The 23,959-nt window shown below is 36.3% G+C and overlaps 1 protein-coding gene and 1 pseudogene across 3 annotated transcripts; both read left to right on the top strand.

Annotated features, from left to right (window-relative positions):
* Positions 1-1,454: 1,454 nt before the first annotated feature.
* Positions 1,455-14,360, top strand: LOC125201001 (disease resistance protein RGA2-like). 3 transcript variants are annotated; one of them, XM_048098863.1, is made up of 6 exons: positions 1,455-1,544; positions 8,992-10,842; positions 10,921-12,418; positions 12,995-13,090; positions 13,806-13,965; positions 14,114-14,360. In XM_048098863.1, the coding sequence occupies exons 2-5, from the start codon at positions 9,010-9,012 to the stop codon at positions 13,919-13,921; spliced, it is 3,543 nt and encodes a 1,180-aa protein (XP_047954820.1). In that variant the 5' UTR covers positions 1,455-1,544; positions 8,992-9,009; the 3' UTR covers positions 13,922-13,965; positions 14,114-14,360. The 3 variants fall into 3 exon arrangements, with proteins under 3 accessions (XP_047954820.1, XP_047954818.1, XP_047954819.1); XM_048098861.1 differs by having other exon boundaries at positions 8,992-12,418; XM_048098862.1 differs by having other exon boundaries at positions 8,992-12,418; positions 12,998-13,090.
* Positions 14,361-20,815: 6,455 nt separating this feature from the next.
* LOC125205785 lies at positions 20,816-22,931 on the top strand (annotated as a pseudogene).
* The last annotated feature ends 1,028 nt before the right edge of the window (positions 22,932-23,959 follow it).

The following is a 23,959-nucleotide window of genomic DNA, read 5'->3' on the forward strand; positions in this document are numbered from 1 at the left end:
CCTGAGCTGGAAATCCCCTGTCCAAAGTTCGAACCTCTTCGCCACCTCCGAATACACTAATACAGTTCAAAGCACCCTGCAGACAACTCGAACTTGAACCGTACTAAGTTTTCTGAGCGATTGTTGAAGTAATGACTCAAGATTAAATTGCAGTGAATTTTGAATTTTATCTCAGTTTTTCCGTAAAACCTAAAAGGTGAAGTGACAGATTGAGACGTTATTGAGCCTGTCAAATTATATAAATTGGACTTAAATTTAGGATTTAGTAAAGCCCAAATTAAACAGCGCCGTTTTTCTATTTCAAAATTTTCATATGGTGTTGTCACATGCAAATAATGATAGAAACAATCAGACTACTAAAAATCTAAAATATTTGTAGTTTGAAGCAGCTAAAGATAAGATTTTGAACAATGTACCAAATAATGAAGAAGTTATTATCACAAGCCCAAATAGTTAATTTACAATCTTGACCCATTTTGTGACACTTAACCAATAAAAGAAAAAGAAACATTTAATGAATAGTCAATTAATATTAATTAATCTGGATAATAGTTTGTGTTTGACTAAATAAAAAAAATTGACCCTATTCATAGTGTGTTAAATTAGTAAATGTTTTGATGTTCATCAAACGCATAAAATTGAGGATTATGGCATAATTAACTGAGAAGAGTAACAGTGGCAAAATAATTTTTCACTTCGGAAAAGAGATTTTGGTCTATGTTTCTGATTTAGGGGTTTAATGTTTCCATTTTCTTCCCCAATATGCTACTTTGCCTCATATAAAATTCTTATATGAACGATCGAATAATTGTTGATCCGCCTCATGAGTGCTGCTCTGTTTGTTTGTTTGGAAAATATCAACGAAAATGTTAGAATTCAAAAAATTTATATTCTCCATTACTCCCTCTGTCCGTGAATAGGAGTCCCGTTTTTCGATTTTAGTCCGTCCGTGAATAAGAGTCCTGGTTCACTTTTACCATAAATGGTAATAGGGTCCCACCTTCCACTTAATATTTCTTAAAACCCGTGCCACCATGAATGAGACTCCTAACAGTGGACAGAGGGAGTATTAAGCATAAGTTGTTAGAGTACGCATTATAATATTATTTCGCTGTCATATTTTTGTTTGTTCTTTCATGCTGGGATCGAATTTCAAATTTAGCGGTGGGTACTATATGAGTCTTCGAATAAACTTTGAAATTCTACATTCACACTTGTTATTTATTATATTTATGTTGGACTCTTTTTTCAAGACTTCACAAATTGGATGTACCAGAGGGTTATATAATTAAAAACTGCCGCCATAGTAGACAATTAATCCACTGAGTACCTACTAATTAGTTAATTATGTTGTAATCACAGCTTGGAATCTTGGCACTTTCAATAGTCTCAACTAACCAATGCCAAATATATATTAGTTTATTTAATGGATACAATATTATACATGTGCGAGACGGAAACTAATACCAATGCCTATTCACAATAATCATTTCCAAGAGCAAAAAAGAAGAAGAAAATATACTCCTATCTAGAAGAACTCTAAGGTATGTCTCCTAATAGTTCTACCCATTCATTGAGGGATCTTGGCCTTTTTTACTTTGCTGGTTTGTGATATTTTATTTAGTTTCACTTTAAATGGATTTAAGCTGTTGATTTGTCATTTGATTATTATAAATGCTATAAGAATGGAAAAACCATACTTTGCGCTAAGGGTTATTTTGACATGCTCAAGGTTCCGGAACTGCCGATTAAGGTTTCGGAAAATCTTGAACCGGAACCGAACCTTGAGCAGATTTCGCAGTTACGATTTCGGTTCGAAAACAATCGGTTCGGGTTTCGGTTCTGAACCGCCGGTCTTTAGCAGTTACGGTTTCAGTTCCGAAATTTTGACACTAGTAAACCGACCCACAGTTCTAAAAGTGGGAATTTCAGTTCCATTTAAATCTCAGGTTCTAGTTTGGACTATGTTGACCGGCTACGCTTTGTTTTAAGGACTATTTGAGAGTGTGGTCCTTCCTCCATCAATTTTTTCCACATAAATAAAGAGATTATTTTCCTCTTTTTACTATTATGTTAATCATATGCATGTAAATTTGTTTTTTTAAGTATTATCACTCAAGAAAATAAATTTGGATATTTCTATAATATGAAAATTATTTACAATATTTCTATAAATTTGGATATTTCTATAAAATGTAAAAAATTGTTATTTGTTACTCTTATACACTTAAGAAATAAATTTATATAATCCTACAAAATGCGTAGGCCGTGTTCTATGTATGCAATGCATGCGGGTCCGTCATCTCTGACTTCTTTTGTGTCTCCAGCCCAAGAGAAATTACATGTATTATGAGGCTCAAAATACATTTCAATCTCGTGAAACCTAAAGTGTAAATCAAGCTATTTGATTAACATCAAATAACCACAAACTTAAGTCTTGTTGCTTGTCCTCGATCAAGATAGATATTACGTGCATAGGTTCCAAAAAAAAAATAATGACTCATAAATGACTCGATCAACTCTCATTAAATCAAACCCCCAAACCAATCATGGAAATAACAATGTAATTAAGTATTGTATTTCATTCACTTAGAGGATTGGATTTACTAGTACCGTATGAATAAGAGGATGTCACCTAGATGGACTTTGAAACTATATATCTGCCAACTCTTCGAACCACAGTAGTGGACTAAAGCCCGCCCTAGATGTCACTTAGAGGATTGGATTTACTATACATTTGTCAAGGAGTTGTAGAAATGTTTGGTTAATTTTTACTCCCTCTGTCTTGTTGGCGAGAACGTTCGGAATCGATTGAGCAACAAGTGTAAAACAAGAACAAGAATTGAATTGGAACGGAAGAGGAATCTTGAATATATTCTGTGAATCAAAACTTGTGTACCAGTACAAATTGAATTAGAGAATTGGGGATGAAAACCCTTACTCTTCGACTAAGTAAGAAAAGGCAAAACAAAAAAGGAAAAACAAACGGTCCAGATTCAATCTATCTATCTGAAACTGATCTCACGGCTGACATTAAAAGTTCACAGCTGAACTAAAAACATGTTCCAGCTTGAGCAACTTTCCCTCTCATGACTGACCTCAAGTCAGCAGCCAACCATATTCACAAATCTCCACCTTGGTTGCCTGACTTTGAGTTCACTAACTCCTCTTCTTCATGCCGACCAACTCCCTGCACAACTCAAACTTTTCTCTGTTCAGTGGCTTAGTTAGCATGTCGGCCGGATTATCCTCTGTGTCCACCTTGAACACAAGTATGTTCGCCTTCTCAATCTCTTCCCTCACAAAATGATAATGCACGTCTATGTGCTTGCTGCGTTCGTGAAAAACCCGGTGCTTCGCCAAACTTATAGCACCACTGTTGTCGCCGCCTATAGGAATCGTCCTCTGCACCACTCCAAACTCTCCAGCAATGCCCCTCAGCAAAAAACTTTCCTTCACTGCAGCTGTGATAGCCATATACTCGGCCTCAGTGGTGGACAAGGCCACCACACTCTGCAATGTCGATTTTCAGCTGATAGCCCCACCAAACAAAGTGAAAATATAACCTGTCTGCGATTTCCTATTATCAATGTTACCAACAAAATCACTATTGCAATACCCCACCAAAGCTTCCCCTTTCAGCTCTTCATTGCCCTTGTACAAGATACCATACTCCTTTGCACCTTTCAGATACCTAAGGGTCCATTTGAGAGCCAGCCAGTGATGTTTGCCATGATCTGCCATAAATCTGCTTGAGCACTAATAGCTTGAGCCACATCAGGCCTAGTACCAATCATAGCATACATAATGCTACCCACAATGTTAGTATAAGGTATTAGTTGCATTTCCTGTCTTTCTTCTTCACTCTTTGGTGTTTGCTGTTTTGACAGCTTAAAGTGTAATGCCAGTGGAGTTCCAACCTCCTTAGCCTCTTCCATCTTAAACCTTTCAATCACTCTCCTGACATAATCAGCCTGACTGGGCCATATCTCTTTCTTGCCTCTGTCTCTTACAGTATTCATGCCAAAAATTCTGCTAGCACAACCAAGGTCCTTCATATCAAAGGCCTTGCTGAGATCATCCTTCACTCTTTGGATTTCTCTCTTGCATTCACCTGCCACTAGCATATCATCTACATATAGTAGCAAGTACGCAACCACAGCTCTACCTCTCTTCTAAATATAGACACATTCATCATATCTTGACCTTTTGAAACCATTAATAGAATCAAACCAACAGATCTTTGAACATATATGGAAGCTGCATCATGAGTCAAGAATCCAGGAGCTCTCTTCTACCTCCTCCATTATGTTAAGAGCATGAGCATTCTCCACTTCTTGCACACAATCAGAGGTTTGCTTATTTGTAGCAGCTTCTTCTTCCACGCGAAGCAGTCTCGTTTCAAATGCCCTGGCTTCTTGCACCAGTGGCAGGATCTTGTCTCCTTTTGATCCTTAGAACTAGGCTTAGTAGAGTCCTTCTTGCCTCCTTTTTTGGACTTGAATTTCTTGATATTCAGATTCTTGCCCTTTCACATCTTGATGTCTGCCCATACCCTTCTGCAGTTCTTTTGCCATCAAAGCTGAGTGAACTTCAGCCAGAGTTATTGGCTTATCTCTCCCATATAGTATAGCATCTTGCATCTGGTCATATGACTTCGGCTAGGCATTCAACACAAGAATCGCCTTGTCTTCAACGCTCATCTTAACATCCACAACCTCTAGGTCATCTACTGATTTTGTGAAATCGTCGTATTTTTCCATAATCGACTTATCCTCCATAAAGCAATAGGAATACAGCCTTCTCTTATGGTAAAGTCGATTAGCTAAAGACTTAACCCAGATTTAATTCATCCAGTTTCTTGAGAATTCCACCTGCGGTGGTTTCATCTTGCACTTCCCGCAATACTTTATCCCCAAGACAGAGGATCACCGCACTATGCGCCTTCATCGACACCTCTTCCTATCGTTGCTTCGCTTTCTCATCGAGCGGTGTTTTCCCCTTCTCCTCTGGATCTTTGGCCTGTAACGCACTCGCTAATCCTTGCTGGATCAATAGAGCTTTCATCTTCATCTTCCAGAGCCCATAGTCATTCTTGCCATTGAATTTCTCTGCTTCAAATCGCGAAGCCATTCTCGACCAATCTCCGAACTTCTCCGAACAAAACACTTCCCGCAGACGGTGCCACTTGGTGGCGAGAACGTCCGGAATCGATTGAGCAACAAGTGTAAAACAAGAACAAGAATTGAATTGGAACGGAAGAGGAATCTTGAATATATTCTGTGAATCAAAACTTGAGTACCAGTACAAATTGAATTAGAGAATTGGGGATTAAAACCCTTACTCTTCGACTAAGTAAGAAAAGGCAAAACAAAAAAGGAAAAACAAACGGTCCAGATTCAATCTATCTATCTGAAACTGATCTCACGGCTGACATTAAAAGTTCACATCTGAACTAAAAACGTGCTCCAGCTTGAGCAACTTTCCCTCTCATGACTGACCTCAGCAGCCAACCATCTTCACATGACTCTTATTAGAATATCCACAATAGTGGACTAATGCCCGCCCTAGCCACTGGCTAGTGGCTTGGGCGTGGCGTTAGTCTACTATTGCGTTAGGCTAACTCGACGGACGAGAGGTCGGGGGTGGACTAACCGGTTAGTCGATCACTAGCCGCCTATTGTGCGGCGAGCGATCGGCTAGCCGATTTCATTTATATTTTTATTCTTAAATTTTTTATTTATACTCTATATTTACTACTTATGGATAGGGTTTGGTGCCCCTCGCACAGCGGAAGACATGCATAAACAAATAAATCAGATCTATAGATCTATTTGACCGATTATGGGATTAATTATCTACAAGTTAAATAATCAAATTGCATATAAGAACGCAAATAATTCATGCTCATAGAATGTAAATCCTAAACAAGAATACTATGATTTAGAGTTACCGATTTGATTCTCCAAAGAATCGACGATTGCTTGCGCCTTCCCCATGATGATCTTCAATACTAGACCACGGATCTTCTCTCTGGCTCGATATCAGGGTGGGCTGATCTCATCAAATACTAGGAATCGAATAAAGAACACAGAAGAAATCATTCTCCAATTAGGAGAGAAATTCGAACTCCTCTAGGTAGAGGGAGACGAAATTTTTGCTATATAAAAATTATGATTCATGTCTCTTTTATTCTCCTATTTATATTAAGTTCCTTTTGGGCCTAGATCTATGGAAGGTTTTGGATATGGGCTCCCCCAATTAACTTTTTACTAATTAAATTGAACCCACAATTTAATACAAGCTTATATTGGAATATTACGAGCAGCCACTACAGAAGTAATATTGAACTCTCCCCATCCAAATCCGAAATTACAAGTAATCCGGGTTTCCGTTATTTATTATTTATTTCCCGCGCTTAAGATATAAATGTCCATTAATTAATTAATGTCTGCTATGGACTTAATTAATTAATATCTTATTAAATCCAAGAATGGACTTAGCAAGAAACATTTATTTATTATTCATAGAGTAATAAAATTCCAACTGGCCAGTTTTCCGAATAATAAAACTTTGTTCGAGCTCCTCTTGAGGACATTATCAAACGAGACTCACCTCGCGCACGATTCAACATAATAGCAATCCTAGCACCGCTAGATATTAATCACCACTACCCAATATATCAGGATTATTGGGTTGCGAAAAACCCGCACCATTTGATAAGTCAAAGTAGTGCATAATCAATACCGTATGCTCAATACTAACATATGTAGACTGACTTTGTAACCTTTCACGATAGGTAGTCTAAGCCTATCTAGGTTGTGAAATTCTTCTTTTTCTTTTGCAAAGCATTGCATAGATATGACCGTGTTACCTTAAAGTGGACGCCGCCCACAACCGGTCTACTAAACAAAAGACTTGGACTTTGTTTGCTTCTTATACATTTAAATGTTTATAAAACATCTTATAAATGCACAAGCAAACACAATGTAATAATAATAGTGATTCTATTCATGCGAGACTGCTCGAATAATATGAATCGGGTTAAAAGTGGATTATAGAGTTTTACATATACAAGCAAGATTCTATTCGAGCGAAACTTGCTCGAAACATGCTTTTCAGTATACCAAACCTAACACTTATTGCATTTTATTTTTTTAATATTTGATAAACACCAATAATTAAAATTAATTAAATCGTATTTGTCAATTTTATATGTTAGGCTAAGGCATAGGCTAGGCTATTGCTAGTATGATGCTATTGTGGATGCTCTTAAGTGATGCATATTCTTTTTTTGGATGTCCCAAGCTCAGTAAGTCATTTCCTTTTCTAACACTTTCTCTTCTACTTTTTCATTTCTACTTTTTCATCTATCTTAATCCCTCCGTCCGTGAAATGTTGCCCAGTTTTGTCATTTCAGTCCGTCCGCAAAATGTTGTCCACATTGCCTTTTTTAACTTTTTTGGTAAATGAACCCCACTTTCAACTAACTCATTACTCACATTTTTTTATAAAAACATATATAAATGTGGAACCTACATTCCACTAACTTTTTCTACTCACTTTTCTTCTCATTTCTTAAAAGTGAACTGCCTCAAAAGTCTCACCTTTTTTGGTTCTGACACCATAGGCCCCTAATAAAAAAGAATAGCGCCAGAGGACCCTAACGTTAAATATAATCACGAATCATGTTTTTTCGGACCAAAACGCCCTCAAGCCCTAAAAGGGCATTTTTGTCACTCCATTATATTGCTGACATGTGACTTCTGTCACATTTCTACAAGCAACTTCTTATGTAATTTTCTAATAAGTTATGGTACTTCATACGTAATTAAAAATTTGTCATTATTTACAATTTATAATTTTTTTTATATATACAGATTTATCCTTATCTACATTAATTAATATGAAAATAATTAAATGGGACCCTTTCTTCCTTATAAAACTCATTTTTTGGTATTTTTCCGTGTTTCTTTTCCCCTAATTTTTATTTGTTTTTTCTAAACTGATTTATAGATCAATTTATTTATTATGAAAATTTCCTAAATTTTTCAGTATTAATTAATAAATTTACATTGTCTTCATCTCAAATACTATTATTAATAAAAAAAATCTCCAAGAATTAAATAGCTTATATCACATGCTTGAATATTTTCAAAATATTATTCATGTTTCAGTTTTATCATGAATGGCAAGAAACTATGCAAATTTATATCTAAAGATTTAATGTTCATATGATGATAAAAATTTCAGTTTGATATAAATTAAAATTCTTAATAAAATATCAATCATAAAAACCGTCTTAAATGTTAGTTTTTCAAGAAAATAATTACTATATCATTTAATAAATGTGAAATCTTTTTCAAGAAAATAATTACTATATCATTTAATATAACCAGTATATTGTTACCACTAACTAGAAATAGAGGGATACAAGAACTTTTTTTCTGTACAATTATTGACAAAACTTTAATCAAGTATGAAGTACCAGAACTTATTAGGAAATCACATAAGAAGTTAGGGATTGCCAAAAATGTTCTTAATGCTATTTGGACATTTTCGTCCGAAAAGTGGCTAAAAAACTTCATTTGTGATTATATTTAACGTTAGGGTCTTTCGGCGCTAACCATATAACCAAAATATGAATTTGGTTCAAAATATTCACTTTTTGGAAAATAACCAAGGAAATGCAAAGATTCAAAATTTTCAGGCCCGTATTGACTTTTAAATAGCCAGTGGGAGAATCAACTTTATTAACATGCCATGAGGCCCAAAAGAATACAAAAATTAGGCCCAGCCCATATAATTCACAATTTAACTCAGCCACTAAATTTAATACTACTACTGTAGTATTATTCAATTTATGTTTTCAGCATTCATTAATCAAAATTCAGATTTGGTAATTTTTTCCAATTCTACCCTCTTTTCCTCATTGCACCAAGAATACATTTCCATTCCTAAACTCTAAACCTTCTCTCTGAAACAAAACAGTTATCATCAGCTGAAAGAATGGAGGGAGAAGCTGCTGCCACCGTCCTTCAAGTTCTTGTTCAAAACCTCATCGACCATTCCAAGAAAGAGTTCTTTCTTGTGCGAGGCCTCAACAAAGAAGCAGAAAAGTTAACTCTGAGTCTGGACACGATCCAGAAATTCTTGAACGATGCAGAGATGCGTACCATCCCGGGTGATGCTGTCAAAAGCTGGCTCAAGAAGCTTGAAAATGTGGCCTTCGATGCTGACAACGTTTTGGATGAGTTCAACTATCATCTCCTCTGCAAACAAATCAAGCCCATCATGCCCAATGAACCCGTCAAACCCATGAAACAAAAGGTACTCTCGTGCTTCTCACCATGCGTTAAATATTCACGCTCTCGAAATATGGCTCTTAGGATCCAAGAAATCAATGAGAATTTGGAGGCCATTCACAAAGAGGGAGCCGGGCTTGGCCTCAAAGAGATGCCTCCCACCAATGTGCCCACTTTGCCTGTTGTGTCTCGTGAAACTGACTGTTTCACTCTTGATCCAATTTTTATTGGAAGAGATGACGAGCTGTCAGAATTAGTTGAAAAGGTTACCGCTTGTATCACAACTGATGAACGTGTTTCTATTCATGCTATTGTGGGAATGGGAGGATTGGGGAAGACAACTTTTACTAGGAAAGTCTTTCATCTTCTAAAAGAAGAAAATCTGTTTGGATTACATGTTTGGGTGCATGTTTCGCAAATTTTTGATCCAATGGCTCTTCTAAAGAAAATCCTCAAAGAGTTGAATCCCGAAAAAGTTGAAGCTGAGATGAGTAGGCAAGATATTATGCAAAACCTGGGAGAAGAATTGAAAGAAAAAAAATATCTTCTTATTCTTGATGATGTTTGGAATCAAGAACTTAGCAAATGGGAAGATTTTATCAATTCCTTGAAGGGCGTTAGTTCTATTAAGGGAAATGTTATTGTTGTTACCACCAGAATTATGGAGGTCGCTTCAATTGTGAGTCCACATTGTCCACACAAGTTGAAAGAGTTATCCGAACAAGATTGTTTGTCAATTATCAAAGAAAAATGCTTTGGTAAAAAAGAATTCCCGTTGGAATTTGAGGCTATTGGGGAAAAAATTGCGAAAAGATGTAAAGGTTTGCCGTTAGCTGCTAACGTAGTTGGTGGAGTATTGCGAAATAAAACTAAAGAAAAATGGATCTCAATCGAAGGGGGATGGCTTGCACACAAGGAAGGAGCTCATATCACAAATATATTGAGGTTGAGCTATGATGAATTGTCTATACCATCACTCAAGAAGTGTTTTGCATACTGTTCTGTTTTTCCTAAAGGTTGCAGATTTAAAAAGCATGAATTGATTGAGTATTGGATGGGAGAAGGATTTCTCGAAGCTGATGAAAATAATGACTTGGAATTTGTGGGAGAAAACTTTTTCAATATTCTTCTTGACAACTCTCTACTGCAAAATGCAGGAAGAAATTTTGGCGAGGTGGAATATGTGATGCACGATCTTGTGCATAATCTTGCATGTTCTGTTTTAGGAGGTTCTCATAATGCATCTGGCATCTTCCCAGTTCGATACATGTTCCTTGAAGACAAGTCAAAGGATGTTTTGGAAAAAAATGCAAAATATTTGCGAACATTATTGTACATGCATGAGAGTTATGGTAATATGTTCTCAGATTTCAAATGTCTCCATGTTTTAACATTTGGAAATGATTTGGTTGATGAGTTGCCAAGTTCTATCATGAAGTTGATACATTTGAGAGTTCTTAATATCAACGAATCAAATATTACATGTCTTCCGGATTGGATTGGTAAACTGGTTCACTTGCAAACATTGAGAGCAGAGGTACGTTATGTAGCAGAGCAACTTCAACTTCCAAGCACTTTGAAGTACTTGACTAACTTAAGGCATCTCTATGTTAAGGAAGACGTAGATTTGCCTGCGGAGATGGGGCTATTAACTTCTCTCCGAACCCTAGAGTATTTTAGGGTGGGCGAGAGGAGTGGCTTCAAAATTGAAGAACTTGGATGTTTGGATGATCTCAAAGGAAGTTTGACAATTTCAAGGCTGGAAAAGGTTGGTAACAAGGAAGAGGCTGAGAAAGCAAATCTACATAAAAAGTCAAAGTTATTGGAGTTGAACTTGAAGTGGGATCGGAATAGAGAAGGTGAAACTACAAATGATGAGGATGTGTTGGAAGGCCTTCAACCTCACTCAAATTTGAAGAAGTTAAGGATTGAAGGATTCAAGGGAAAAAGATTTCCATTATGGACTCGAAAGATGGATGTTGAAAAAGTGGGTCAAACCTCTTGTGTACCACTTAACAATTTGGTTGAGATAACTCTCTCAAAGTGCTCTGAATGTGAAGAAATATCAATGTTAGGGCAGTTGCCAAATCTCAAGCTTCTTCGTTTGTATGGATTGAGTAATGTGAAGTCCATAAAATCTTCTGCCCATAAATCCCACTGTATTGTTTTTCCAGCTCTTGAAAGCCTCGAAATGTATAACATGCCTAGGCTGACAGAGTGGGTACACACAGAATCAGTGGGTGTAAGTGGTGTCAAGCTATTTCCTCACCTCCAACGCTTGGAGATCGAAAGTTGCAATCAATTGACGAATTTTCCAGCTATTTTCCTCCCAGATTGGTTATTCAATAGCAATCCCAATCTGTCGGTATTGGAGATAAAGGAATGCTACAATTTGAGAGGACTACCAGACGGTCTATGCAGCATCAAATCTTTGGAGAAGTTGATTATAAAAGAGTGTCGAAATTTGGAACATATGGGCGTACAACAATCACAAGGAAGCCTCACATGCCTTAAAGAGTTGGAGATTGTGGACTGCGATGCTTTGCTTTATCTGCCATGTGAACTGCTAGGATCCTCGCTTGAGACACTGAGGTTGGAGGATTTAAGTAGCCTAAAGAATGTAGCTGAGATAATTGACTATCTGCCGAAATTGGCCCGTCTAACATGGTTGAGAATTCTTGGTGTTCCTCAATTTTCGGCTGTTAATTTTAGTATTAGTCATAGCCTGGTATTAAATTTTAGTGTGCTGGGATCAATGGGGATTGTTGATGTCATATTGCAAGGATGCAGCTTCCCAATTCATGAATTAGAATTGAAGGGGAGGGAAGGTTGGGAAAGTCTGCCGGAATCAATTCAAACTCTCACTGCTCTGGAAATATTAAGATTGGAGAATTTTGGAATGGAAGAGTTACCTGATTGGTTGGGAAACTTGTCAGACCTACGGGTGTTGTATATAGGTAATTGCAAGAAGTTAAGGCGTCTACCCATAAATGTGATACGGTGCATCGCTAAGTTACAATACTTACATATAAAAGACTGCCCACGAGTATGTTTTGACATTTCCCAATGGCCCGACATTTCCCATATCCCCTACATCTGGATTGATGGACAACGTGAGTATCAATAGTTTTGTTTTGTCTATTTCCTCACCTCCATCTCACTTCATTCATTTATACAACTTGTGTTGTTTCTATTTTGATTATACTAGTTTGGGTCTTTTTTAGGATAAGTATTCAATTTTATCTCATTAATAAAAACGCCCCACTCTTATGGTAATTGCAAGTATCTTGGTTGAGTAATTTGCAATTACCAGTTGGACATTTTCGTTTAACAATAAAACAATGAGACAAATATGTTATGTTTTGCATAAGCACATTGCTCTATGTACCATTCTCTATATTTTTGTACATAAGCACATTGCTCTATGTACAATGTGCAAATATGTACCATTCTCTATATTTTTGTTTATATTATAGATGCGTTTTAATTCTTTGATGGAAATTAGTGGAAGATATATATTCTTCAACAATTTTGTAATCTTTTACATAATTTGTAACGTGGGCGATTTTCCCCACTCATTTCCCACCTTTTTAAATCCAATTTATGATAATATTCAATGTTATATTACTGTGATAATATTTTTCCATGCTTTCGACTGAAACATCTGACAATAAAATGGTGTGATGAAGTAGGAGTGGTGAGGGGAACAGATGATGATGATGCAGTGCGCAGAGAGGAAATGTGGAGAGATTTCTTGGAGCGAAAGCAAAGACAAAATTCGTACAGTAAGAAACTTTCACAATTATACTCATTTTACACATGATTATTGCATGAAAACATGATTATTCGTAAGGTATTTAAGAAGTTTGGATTGATTGTTTCTTGTATATTAGTATCAAACAAAATCCCCCTGTTTTGTATTCATGTCTTGATCTTTCATCTAACGATTAGATTGTTGTCACATGTATTTTAACTTGAGGAATTTGAAAAACGATCTTGTCACCGTCCTCTACAGTTGAAGTAGTATATGAAAGTGAAACTTCATTTTTGGAATAGAAAATGTTGTCCTGTGTTTTATAAGTGATATTAGTACTATTATTTTTCCATGATTTCCGCAGCTGAAATATGGTGTGATGGACTTTTGTGTTTTTTCTTATTTTTTATTCTGGCTCTGTTCTCTATGATTAGTGGTAGATCCTACTTTGGATAATAATTTTGGATGAAACTTCTTGGTCCAAACATTTGGCTGGCAATGATCTTAGGATTGGGATTATGAAGAAATAAGTATGAAGGTTTTTTGTGTTGTGATTGGAAACATAAGAAAAAAGTTAGAAATCAAATTTTAAGTTAGTCAAATAGATATGAACTTGTAATGTTTTGGTTTAAGTATATCAACTTGCAAGACTAAGATGCACACACTTATCCCAAAATGGTTAATTGGACGCTACTTTTCCTCTCAACGAGATTATATTTATAATACACAATGTTTTTGTGATGAAGCTGAAGTAAAAGAAGCTAAAGATGAAGTTGAAGAAGAAGCTGAAGTTGAAGCTAAAGATGGAGAAGCTGAAGTTGAAGCTAAAGATGTAGAAGCTGGAGAAGAAGCTAGGAGGTGAAGACGGAATTATTGTGCATCAAACATTTCTTCAAATTCACACTGGTAAGATTCAGCTTCACCAACAATTATTTCCATATTTCAATGATTGTAGAGAATGTGGATATATTCAATTGGTTTGAGTTTCCATATATCCAATTCTAGTTTCTCTACCTCTTCACACTGTAAATGGCAAATTAAAATTTCCTAACAGGTTTGGCCGAAGAAGGTGAAGCAGAGACTTGTTTAAAGAGCAGTGTCGAATTTGCATACCAAGAAAGTTTGACGACTGTACTCATTTATTCCAGGTGTTATTGCATGAGAGTTTGGATTAAGTACTATATCAACTTACAAATTAAGAGAGTTGCACGATATTCACAACATATGTTTCCTTACAATGAAAAAATATGTTCCAGTTTGCTGGATATTATATTCATGTTTAATATTATACTATAGTTATAGAAATTGCATCTTATTGTAATCCTCTGTTCTACTCCTATTACATAGGGATGTCGTATGAATATCTTTTATTTTATTTTTTATTCTGCCTCTGTTTGATATGGTTGAGGTATATGCTAATTTTGGATGTAAATTCTAAGTCCAAATAGCACTTAGGACTCGTTTGGTTGGCAATGATCTAAGGATTGCGATTATGAAGAAATACATATGCAGATTTTTAATTTTAGTTATAGGAATTTGGAAATGCCTAAAAATTGTTAGAATTGTTCCCACTACGCAGAAGGGGGGTGTGATGACAAATGTGTATGAGCTTTGTGATGTGGACTTGAAAGATTTTAGTCTCCAAGGTCAGAATCTGAATTGTTTCTTACAATGATGTTGCTGCTGATGTTAATATATACTCTTTAAGTTTTTCTCTTATAATATGTTGTTTGGTGGAGCAGTGAATGGACTAGAAGGTTACTCATATCCATCCCTTCTATGCTCTGTTGTCCATGTAACTATATGTATATAGTCCACGAATACTAAAATTGCATATTTTCCACATTTTAATATAGCATAAATATTAAATAGGCATACAAATATAGAGGAAAAAAATGTTTGTTGTATTTTATTTATACTTCATTAACATATTAACATGAAAATATATGATTGTGTATCATTTTTTATAATTTTTGTTCTCCTAAAATTTCTACTTTATTATTTATTTATTTATTTATTTTTCTTATCATTTTTTCTTGTAATCTTAGTTTTCCAAAATTAGTGTTAATAGTGTGCCGATTATTCAAGAGTTATAGTAAGATATTTAAGTTAATATTATATTAACTTATAGGCCCAAACAATTTATAGGCCCAAATAATTGCCTTTTCCTAAACAATTGAAAAGACCAAATATATTGGCCCAAGTTCACTCTATATAATTCCTCACCCACTTCCTCTTTTCTACCGGCCTGTTCCGGGCTGCCATAGCACCAATTCATTTGTTGAAAATGTTGAGAATATTTAGATCCACAAATGTTTATACTCATCCGTCCCATTATAATCCATTTTGGGTTATTCCATCACAACTTATCAATTTTCTTCTTTTTAAAACGAAAAACAAAACTTTAATAATCGCATACTCTATTAATACTCTGTCATGCTTTATTCACTCTTTTTTATTTTATTTTTTCTTTATCTCTCTTACTTTTTCTTCTCTCATACTCTCGTGTCCAAAAGAAATTCATCACTATTGTCGAGATGGAGGGAGTATTTAGTTTTTTTGTTTTTTTTCTCTTTTTTGATTACTTTTTTATGTTCCTTTCTCCGTCCCATAATAGATGTTACACTTTCTTTTTTAGTTTAGCCCCACAAAAAAATGTCACATTTTCTCTTTTAAAAAAAGATTCTCATTCACATTAATGATAAAATTAAATTCTAATAGCATCTCCTAAAATTTTGTACTATCTTTCAAGTGTGACATCTAGAACGGAGGGAGTATTTTATTTTCCATTAGTTATTTATTGTATTGTTTCCCTTTATTTACAAACTTGTTTGATTTCTTACTGATTATACATCTACGAATATATTTGGGTATATATTTTTACTGTCACTGCTACCCTAATATTTTTGACATTATTGATTTTTCTAATATCAGTTTCATACTCTTGTGTAGTGTTGTTGCTTGTGGATCTAACTGAAAACGACTAAAAGAAGAACACAAGAATTTAGGGAAAGAATTTCTTATTCAATTTCTGGAAGAATACAAAACGAGAGAGATGATTTTTGTGAATGAGTATTCCACAATCTAAGACTTACTCTATTAATCAGCTAGATACAAATGGACGGCTGTGATTAAAACATCTAACTAACTACCATCCAATGGCTCAAGATAGTCCAAAGCAGTCTCAATATCAAAACCTCTAACTTGCACATCTTGAGCTTGATTTAGCTCAACACAGCTGCTGTAATCAATCATCATAACAGACTCCACCTTGATTGATCAAACCTTACTCTGTCTTCAGCTTACAAACACTCACCAATTTCTTGCACAGCTCAAACTTGTCTTTAAGCAATGGTTTTGTCAACATATCTGCTGGATTGTCATCTGTGTGCACCTTGAACACTTTCACTTCACCCATTTCTATCCCTTCTCTAATGAAGTGCAAACGAACATCTATATGTTTACTTCGTTCATGGTATACCTTGTGCTTTGCTAAACACAATGCGCTGTTGTTATCACAACCAATTGATATAGCTCCCTGTTCAAAACCAAAGTCAGCAGCTATACCTTTCAACCAATAACTTTCCTTCACTGCTGCAGTTAAAGCCATAAATTCAGCTTCTGTAGTTGATAGTGCAACTACACTTTGGAGACTTGACTTCCAGCTAATAGCTGCTCCAAACATTGTGAAGATGTATCCAGATTGTGATCTTCGATTGTCAATGTTTCCTGCAAAATCAGAATCACAAAAACCAACTATTGCATCACCCATGTACTCATCATCACCCCTGAACAATATGCCAAAATCCCCAGCCCCTTTCAAGTATCTCATCAACCATTTGAGTGCACTCCAGTGCTCCCTTCCATGATTAGCCATAAATCTGCTGATCACACTAATTGACTGAGCTACATCTGGCCTTGTTGAGATCATAGCATACATTATGCTCCCAACTATATTCGCATAAGGAATCCTCTGCATTTCGGCAGCTTCAGCCTCTGACTTTGGCCTCTGCTCTATTGACAACTTAAAGTGTTGGGCTAATGGAGTTGCTGTCTCCTTAGCATTCTCCATCTTAAACCTCTTCAAAACTCTAGATACATAGTCATGTTGAGTCAGCCAGATCAACTTCTTCTGTCTGTCTCTAACAATGGTCATTCCCAGAATTCTTTTAGCTGGACCCAAGTCCTTCATATCAAAAGCAGCCTTTAAATCATCTTTAACTGATTGAAGTTCTTTCTTGCAAGCTCCAGCAAGTAACATATCATCTACATACAGTAGAAGATAAGCAACAGGCACCCCATTCTTCCTCTTGATATACACACATTCATCATACAAAGACTTCTCAAAACCACAACTAATCATGTGATTATCAAATCTCTTGTGCCACTGTCTGCTTGCCTGCTTTAATCCATAAATGCTCCTCTTGAGCAAACAAACTTTTCCTTCATTTTCCGGGCTGACAAAACCCTCAGGTTGAGCCATGTAAATTGTTTCCTCCAGCTCACCATGCAAGAAGGCGGTCTTAACATCAAGTTGTTCCATTTCCCAGTCCTTTTTAGCAACAACAGCAAGTAATATTCGAATTGAAGTATGTTTCACAACTGGAGAAAACACCTCATTGAAATCCACACCTTGCTCCTGTGTGAAGCCTCTAGCAACTAGTCTAGCCTTGAATCTGATATGATCACCCTCTACTGCTGATTCAATCTTCTTCTTGAAGATCCATTTACAACTCACAATCTTTCTGCCTTCCACCCTTTCAACTAGTATCCAGGTTCCATTCTTAAGAAGAGATTCTATCTCCTCCACCATAGCTAGCATCCACTTATCTGCTTCCTTGGACTGTATTGCTTCTCTGTAGGAAGCTGGTTCACCATACTCCACCTCCTCAGCAACACAGAGAGCATAGAAAAGCATTTCTGAGTCAGAGTATCTTGAGGGTGGCTTCACATTTTTCCTCCTCACTCTATCTCTAGCAAGTTGATAATTTTCTAGACTTTCTGTACCAGCAGCTGGATGACTATAATCAGAATTATTCCCATGATCTTCACTGAATTCTTGATCCTTATTAGGATCTTCAACATCAGGTGGTGCACCCTCAGGCTCCACCTCAAAATCAGTAGTCAATCTTCCTTGATCATCTTTAGTATTTTTCTGACAAAAATGGCATTTCATTCTCCCAAAAAACCACATCTCTGCTGATGATGATCTTGGCATTCCCAGGCTCTACACACCATAGCCTGTATCCTTTTACTCCAGACTGATAACCGAGCATCACACATCTTTGTGCTCTAGCCTCTAATTTTCCTTGCCTGATGTGAGCAAAAGCTCTACAGCCAAATATCCTTAATCTGGAATAATCTCCAAATGTTCCATGCCATCTGAAGTCAGGTATATCACCATCTATGCTTGAAGCTGGACACATATTCAGCAATTTAACAGCTGTGGAAGCAGCTTCAGCCCAAAACTTCCTCTCCATACCAGCTGAGAGTAGCAGACACCTAACCCTTTCAATAATGGTTCTATTTGCCCTCTCTGCCACACCATTTTGTTGTGGATTCATGGGGACAGTTCTGTGCCTCTTAATGCCCTTACTCCTACAATAATCATCAAATTCCCTTGACAGATATTCCAACCCATTATCAGTGCGAAGACACTTCAACACCTTTCCCTTCTCTAGCTCAACCTCAGAACACCAATCTGAAAACTTCTTGAAAGCCTCTGATTTCTCTTTGAGTATATAAATCCACATTTTTCTAGAGTAGTCATCTATAATCGTCATATAGTATCTGCCTCCACCTATGGAGTTTACTTGAGCAGGACCCCAAAGGTCACTATGTGCATAGTCTAGTGGCTGGGTGGATAGATGTTTACCTTTAGGGAAGGACAACTTCTTTGATTTTCCAAGAACACACTCTTCACATTTGAGCTGCTCCTTATTCAATTCTGCCTGCATGATTCCCTTTTTCACAAGCTCTCTGACACTGCCCTCTGCAGGGTGGCCCAATCTCATGTGCCATAACTTCACATCCTCTATCACTGAGTTTGCTTCAGCATCAGGTACTTGCACTTCTGCCAGTAGATAATACAAATTTCCCCTCCTTTCAGCCACCATAACTTCCTTTCCACCCTTACTGACCACCATTCTTCCTTCAGCAGATGAGAATACACAGCCCTTTCTTTCAAGAAGCCCAAGGGAAATCAAGTTCCTCTTAACTTGAGGAATATATCTTACATCACTTAAAATTCTGATGCAGCCATCACTCATTCTCAGCTTCACAGAGCCAATGCCTTTCACATGGCATACTTGATTGTTGCCCAAAATTACTGTCCCAGAACTTTTACTCAGTTCAAGAAACCACATCAAGTTAGAGCTCATGTGGAAACTGCAGCCTGAATCCATGATCCATCTCCCACCAATTCCACTTTCCATCACATTCAGAATCTGATGCTCTTGACTCTCTTCTGGGCAATCTGTGGCGTTCACCATCTTCTCACCAGCCTGTGTCTGCTTTTTCTTCCAAGCATAGCAGTCCTTTTTCAAGTGACCGGGCTTCTTGCACCAATGGCAAGAACGAGTCTCCTTTTGATCATGTTGAACACTCTTGGATGTCTCCTGATCTTTCTTGAATTGTTTCTTGAACTTATGTTTCTTCACATTGAGGCTCTCTGCAACAGATGAACTAGCCTCATTTCCCATCCCCCTTTGTGGATTTCTTTAGCTCGAATTGCTGTCTGAACCTCCACAAAAGTGATGGCCTTATCTCTCCCATACAAAATCGCATCTCGCAGTTGATCAAAAGATTTAGGAAGAGCATTTAATAATAGAATTGCCTTATCCTCATCTCCTATAGCCACATCAATATTCTCAAGATCATCTATGGTTTTGCTAAAATCTTCCAGTTGTTCTAACACCCCCTTATTCTCCAAGAACTTATAGGAATACAATCTTCGCTTCATATACAACCGATTAGCCAAAGATTTCGTGAGATAAAGATCCTCTAACCTGGTCAAAATGCCCGCAGCGGTTGTCTCTTTTGCCACCTCCCGCAATACTTTATCGGCGAGGCACAATACAATCGTGCTATGGGCTTTGGCTTCGATCTCGGCTTGCTTCAACACAGCCTTTTCATCGAGAACCCCTTTTTCCTTCTGATCTTTCTGCTTCGATTCCAAAGCCGATGCGAGCCCTTGTTGCGTCAACATCGCTTTCATCTTCATTCTCCATAGTCCGAAATCGTTGTTGCCGGTGAATTTTTCAGCCTCAAGACGCGCTGCCATCTTCAAGAATCGCGATCAAATTCACCTTCAATTCTCAGCTCAAAATTTGGGGAAAACTGCGACCGGCGTTCCCACAGACGGCGCCAATTGTGGATCTAACTGGAATTGAAAACGACTAAAAGAAGAACACAAGAATTTAGGGAAAGAATTTCTTATTCAATTTCTGGAAGAATACAAAACGAGAGAGATGATTTTTGTGAATGAGTATTCCACAATCTAAGACTTACTCTATTAATCAGCTAGATACAAATGGACGGCTGTGATTAAAACATCTAACTAACTACCATCCAATGGCTCAAGATAGCCCAAAGCAGTCTCAATATCAAAACCTCTAACTTGCACATCTTGAGCTTGATTTAGCTCAACACAGCTGCTGTAATCAATCATCATAACATTGCTGAAGCGAGATGTAGTAGCAATTAACACTCAAAAGTTGTGGCTGCTTAATTTCTGCAGCCCGAATTGCAGACAGAAATGGGAGGTAAATTTGTGCTTGTTAATTGCTGATTTATGCGGCTTTGTTGAATTGCGTAGGTGGTGAAGTGGCTCGCAAAAGATGGGCTCAAGTTTTGTTTCTCATCTACACACCATTTTGGCTCACACTCTGCCTTGGCGTTGTCGTCCCCTATTAACTTTACCAGGTATTTTGCCTTCCTAGTTATTCGCTTCACTGATTTAGTAGATTGATGAGATTGTTGACTAGAATTTCTTATTCTTTTGCCAGAATTTTACCTCTTACTTGGACTTGTTTCAGCTTTGCCTGCTTTTGTAAAGCACAGTTTGATTGCTCTTCTGGCAACTGAATCTCGCATTGATTCGTTTGTTCCCTATCCCCTATATGATGCATATTGTGAAGTCATGATAGAAACTTAGTTGTTAACTAGCGCCATGTTTTATGTTAATTGCAGAAATCATGTGAATAAGGATATAAGCTTTAACATATTTGTAAAATTGTTTTTATTCCTCTTAAACTCTTTCAGGCAGATAGGAGCTTATGTTGGAAAGATCGTTATTGGTTAAAGTAAGTACTTTTAATTTTCTACTACACCAATTGAGAATTACTAACATTTATATGACTAAACTAATCATCTTTGTCTTATAATATGCTTTCACTTGTTTCTGTGGAATTTCTTATCTAACAAGGTTATGTTAACTCGTATCTCTTGCATGACATATAACCTGAGCAATAATTTACTAGTACTAGATTGTGACAAAACAAGTTATGTCCCATTTGTTTAGCATGCAAATGAATAAGCTAACTTTTTTTTTTTCATACAATATGCTTCAAAATAAATAATGTTATTGGATAAAGATTCTTGTTCGAGTTGTTTTATCTTGCATCTTGTTGTAACTAGAAATTTCTCTTATACCAGCCTAGTCTCTGGATCATTCTCTTTAGTTACGTTGGAAATTACTTCTGCACCCACTATTTTTTCGCGGTATTGGGTGCCTCATATACATTCCCGTCATGGAGGATGAATAATGTGAGCCCAAAAATCATGTGTACATTTTTATTAATTCATAATAGTTGAAACTGACCATGGAAACCTTTTTGCAGGTACCTCATACAACTTTCCTTCTCACGCACGTCTGCTTCTTGTTTTACCATTTTTCTTCTAATATGACACTTTGCAGAATCCAGCATTCTGTCGCTCACTTACCAGAAACAACACAGTGGCTGTTTAAAGCTTCCTGGATTTTAATTCTTTCGTATTTCGTAGCATATCTGGAAACTGTAGCCATTTCCAATGCAAGTAAAGACACAAAAACACACACTGGTATTTATCACTATGCCTTTTATATATTGATATTTTCTATTGATCTCCTATTTGACGATGTGCAGTTTCCCTATTATGAATTTGTCGATCGAGCGGTCATGTACAAAGTTGGCTGCCTGTTTTATGCAATTTATTTCTTTGTTAGTTTCCCTATGTTTTTCAGGTAATATTTGCTCCTCTCTTTTTCTCTCTTATGAACATAGGCTAGCTTACAATAGAAAAAGACTTTCACTTTGATTTTGGTATTGAAATTTGGAATCAAAGTATATGCATATGATGTCAATGATAATTCATGATCATAATTTATAACTGAAGTTTTAAATTATCGTTGTTCAGTGCAAAACTAAGGACCTAAGTGAGAACTTGAATCTCATGTTATTGAAGTATCAAACTATTGTTGATCTGCTCATTTGGGAACGCAGGATCGATGAGGAACAAAGTGTTGGTTGGGAGTTGGCAAGAGTGGGTGTTGATGCTTTAGGTGCTGCAATGCTAGTCACCATCATACTCGACTTATGGCGGATCTTCCTCGGACCAATTGTGCCTACTCCAGAATCAAAACAATGCCATCAACCAGGGCTTCCGTGGTTCCCCTTAAGCGCGTAAGCCTTGTTGATTTGCTTTGCACATTATTTAGCCACAGACCTTCCAACTGCCCTGATTAAATTCCAATAGTACAACTTTCATTGTATAATCTCTTGGCTTCTTTGACACATTGAGTTTAAATAATATAGCACAAACATGTGTATACAGATGTAGATACAAATTGATCATGTGACCACTTAACAATATGAAAACATCAATTGCTTCGACCTGTTAATATTAACTATACTGTTTTGTGTAAGGTGCTATGCCTGGAATACCAAAAATGTTCAAAACTACTAAAGCTCAAATTTATTGGTTGTCAACTCGTTGTGGAAATTATTTAATTCACAAGTCTAGCTACCTGTATTTAAATTCAGCACTCCTTTTTAAATTCAGGATAAAAAAATGAGGGAAGAAATAAATTTTTATGAATTGGATCTTAATTTGAAATGAACCAAATTGTTTTCTATACAAATAATTATCATTAATTTTGTTATCATTTTGCATCCAAATTTACATCTACCACTACATATTGCATATTTTTCTACGTTCATTCGTGAATTACAAAAATCCTTTTCGACACGGTCAATTAACACACTTCAAATTTCTCTGATTTGTACAAAATCTATGTTCTCTTGGGAAGGATCTTGACAAAGACAAATATATAGTCAACGGCATCAATAAAAGTTTGAACGCCTTGACAAAGACAAATTTATATTCGACCACTTTAATAGAAGTTTGAACGCCTTTAGAAAAAGTTAATTAGTGGAGCAAAATTCTTTTAAATAAAAAGTAAGCAACTTGATGTCTTATAATATATCTTAATGGTGAAAATGGACTCCAGTTAGCTTGCACTAATTCATTCAAAGTTGTACATTTAATATTTTCTTAATCGCACGCTGGAAAACAATAGTTAGAGCATCTTGTAATTAAATACAGTGCCTCCGCCCTCCATGATTGACAATTAAGCCACTAATGACCTGTTAATTAATTTTGTTATGTTTAATTATGTGGCGATGGAGGGTCGGAATCCAAACGAATCAGAGAATTTATAGAAAAATCATAGAAAGATAATGATTCATTTTTATTATTCTATGTACTCTATAAATATTTATAATAAAATATAATTGCAAAAAAAAAGTTCAAATCTAATCAAACAAATCAAATCCTAAAATAAAAATAAATAATAAGAATACTAAATTATATTCTAGATTTATGAAAAAGCTAAATAAAGTGAAATTGATATCCATAATCA

This window comes from Salvia hispanica, chromosome 1 (assembly GCF_023119035.1).
Source record: "Salvia hispanica cultivar TCC Black 2014 chromosome 1, UniMelb_Shisp_WGS_1.0, whole genome shotgun sequence".
NCBI lineage: Eukaryota > Viridiplantae > Streptophyta > Magnoliopsida > Lamiales > Lamiaceae > Salvia > Salvia hispanica.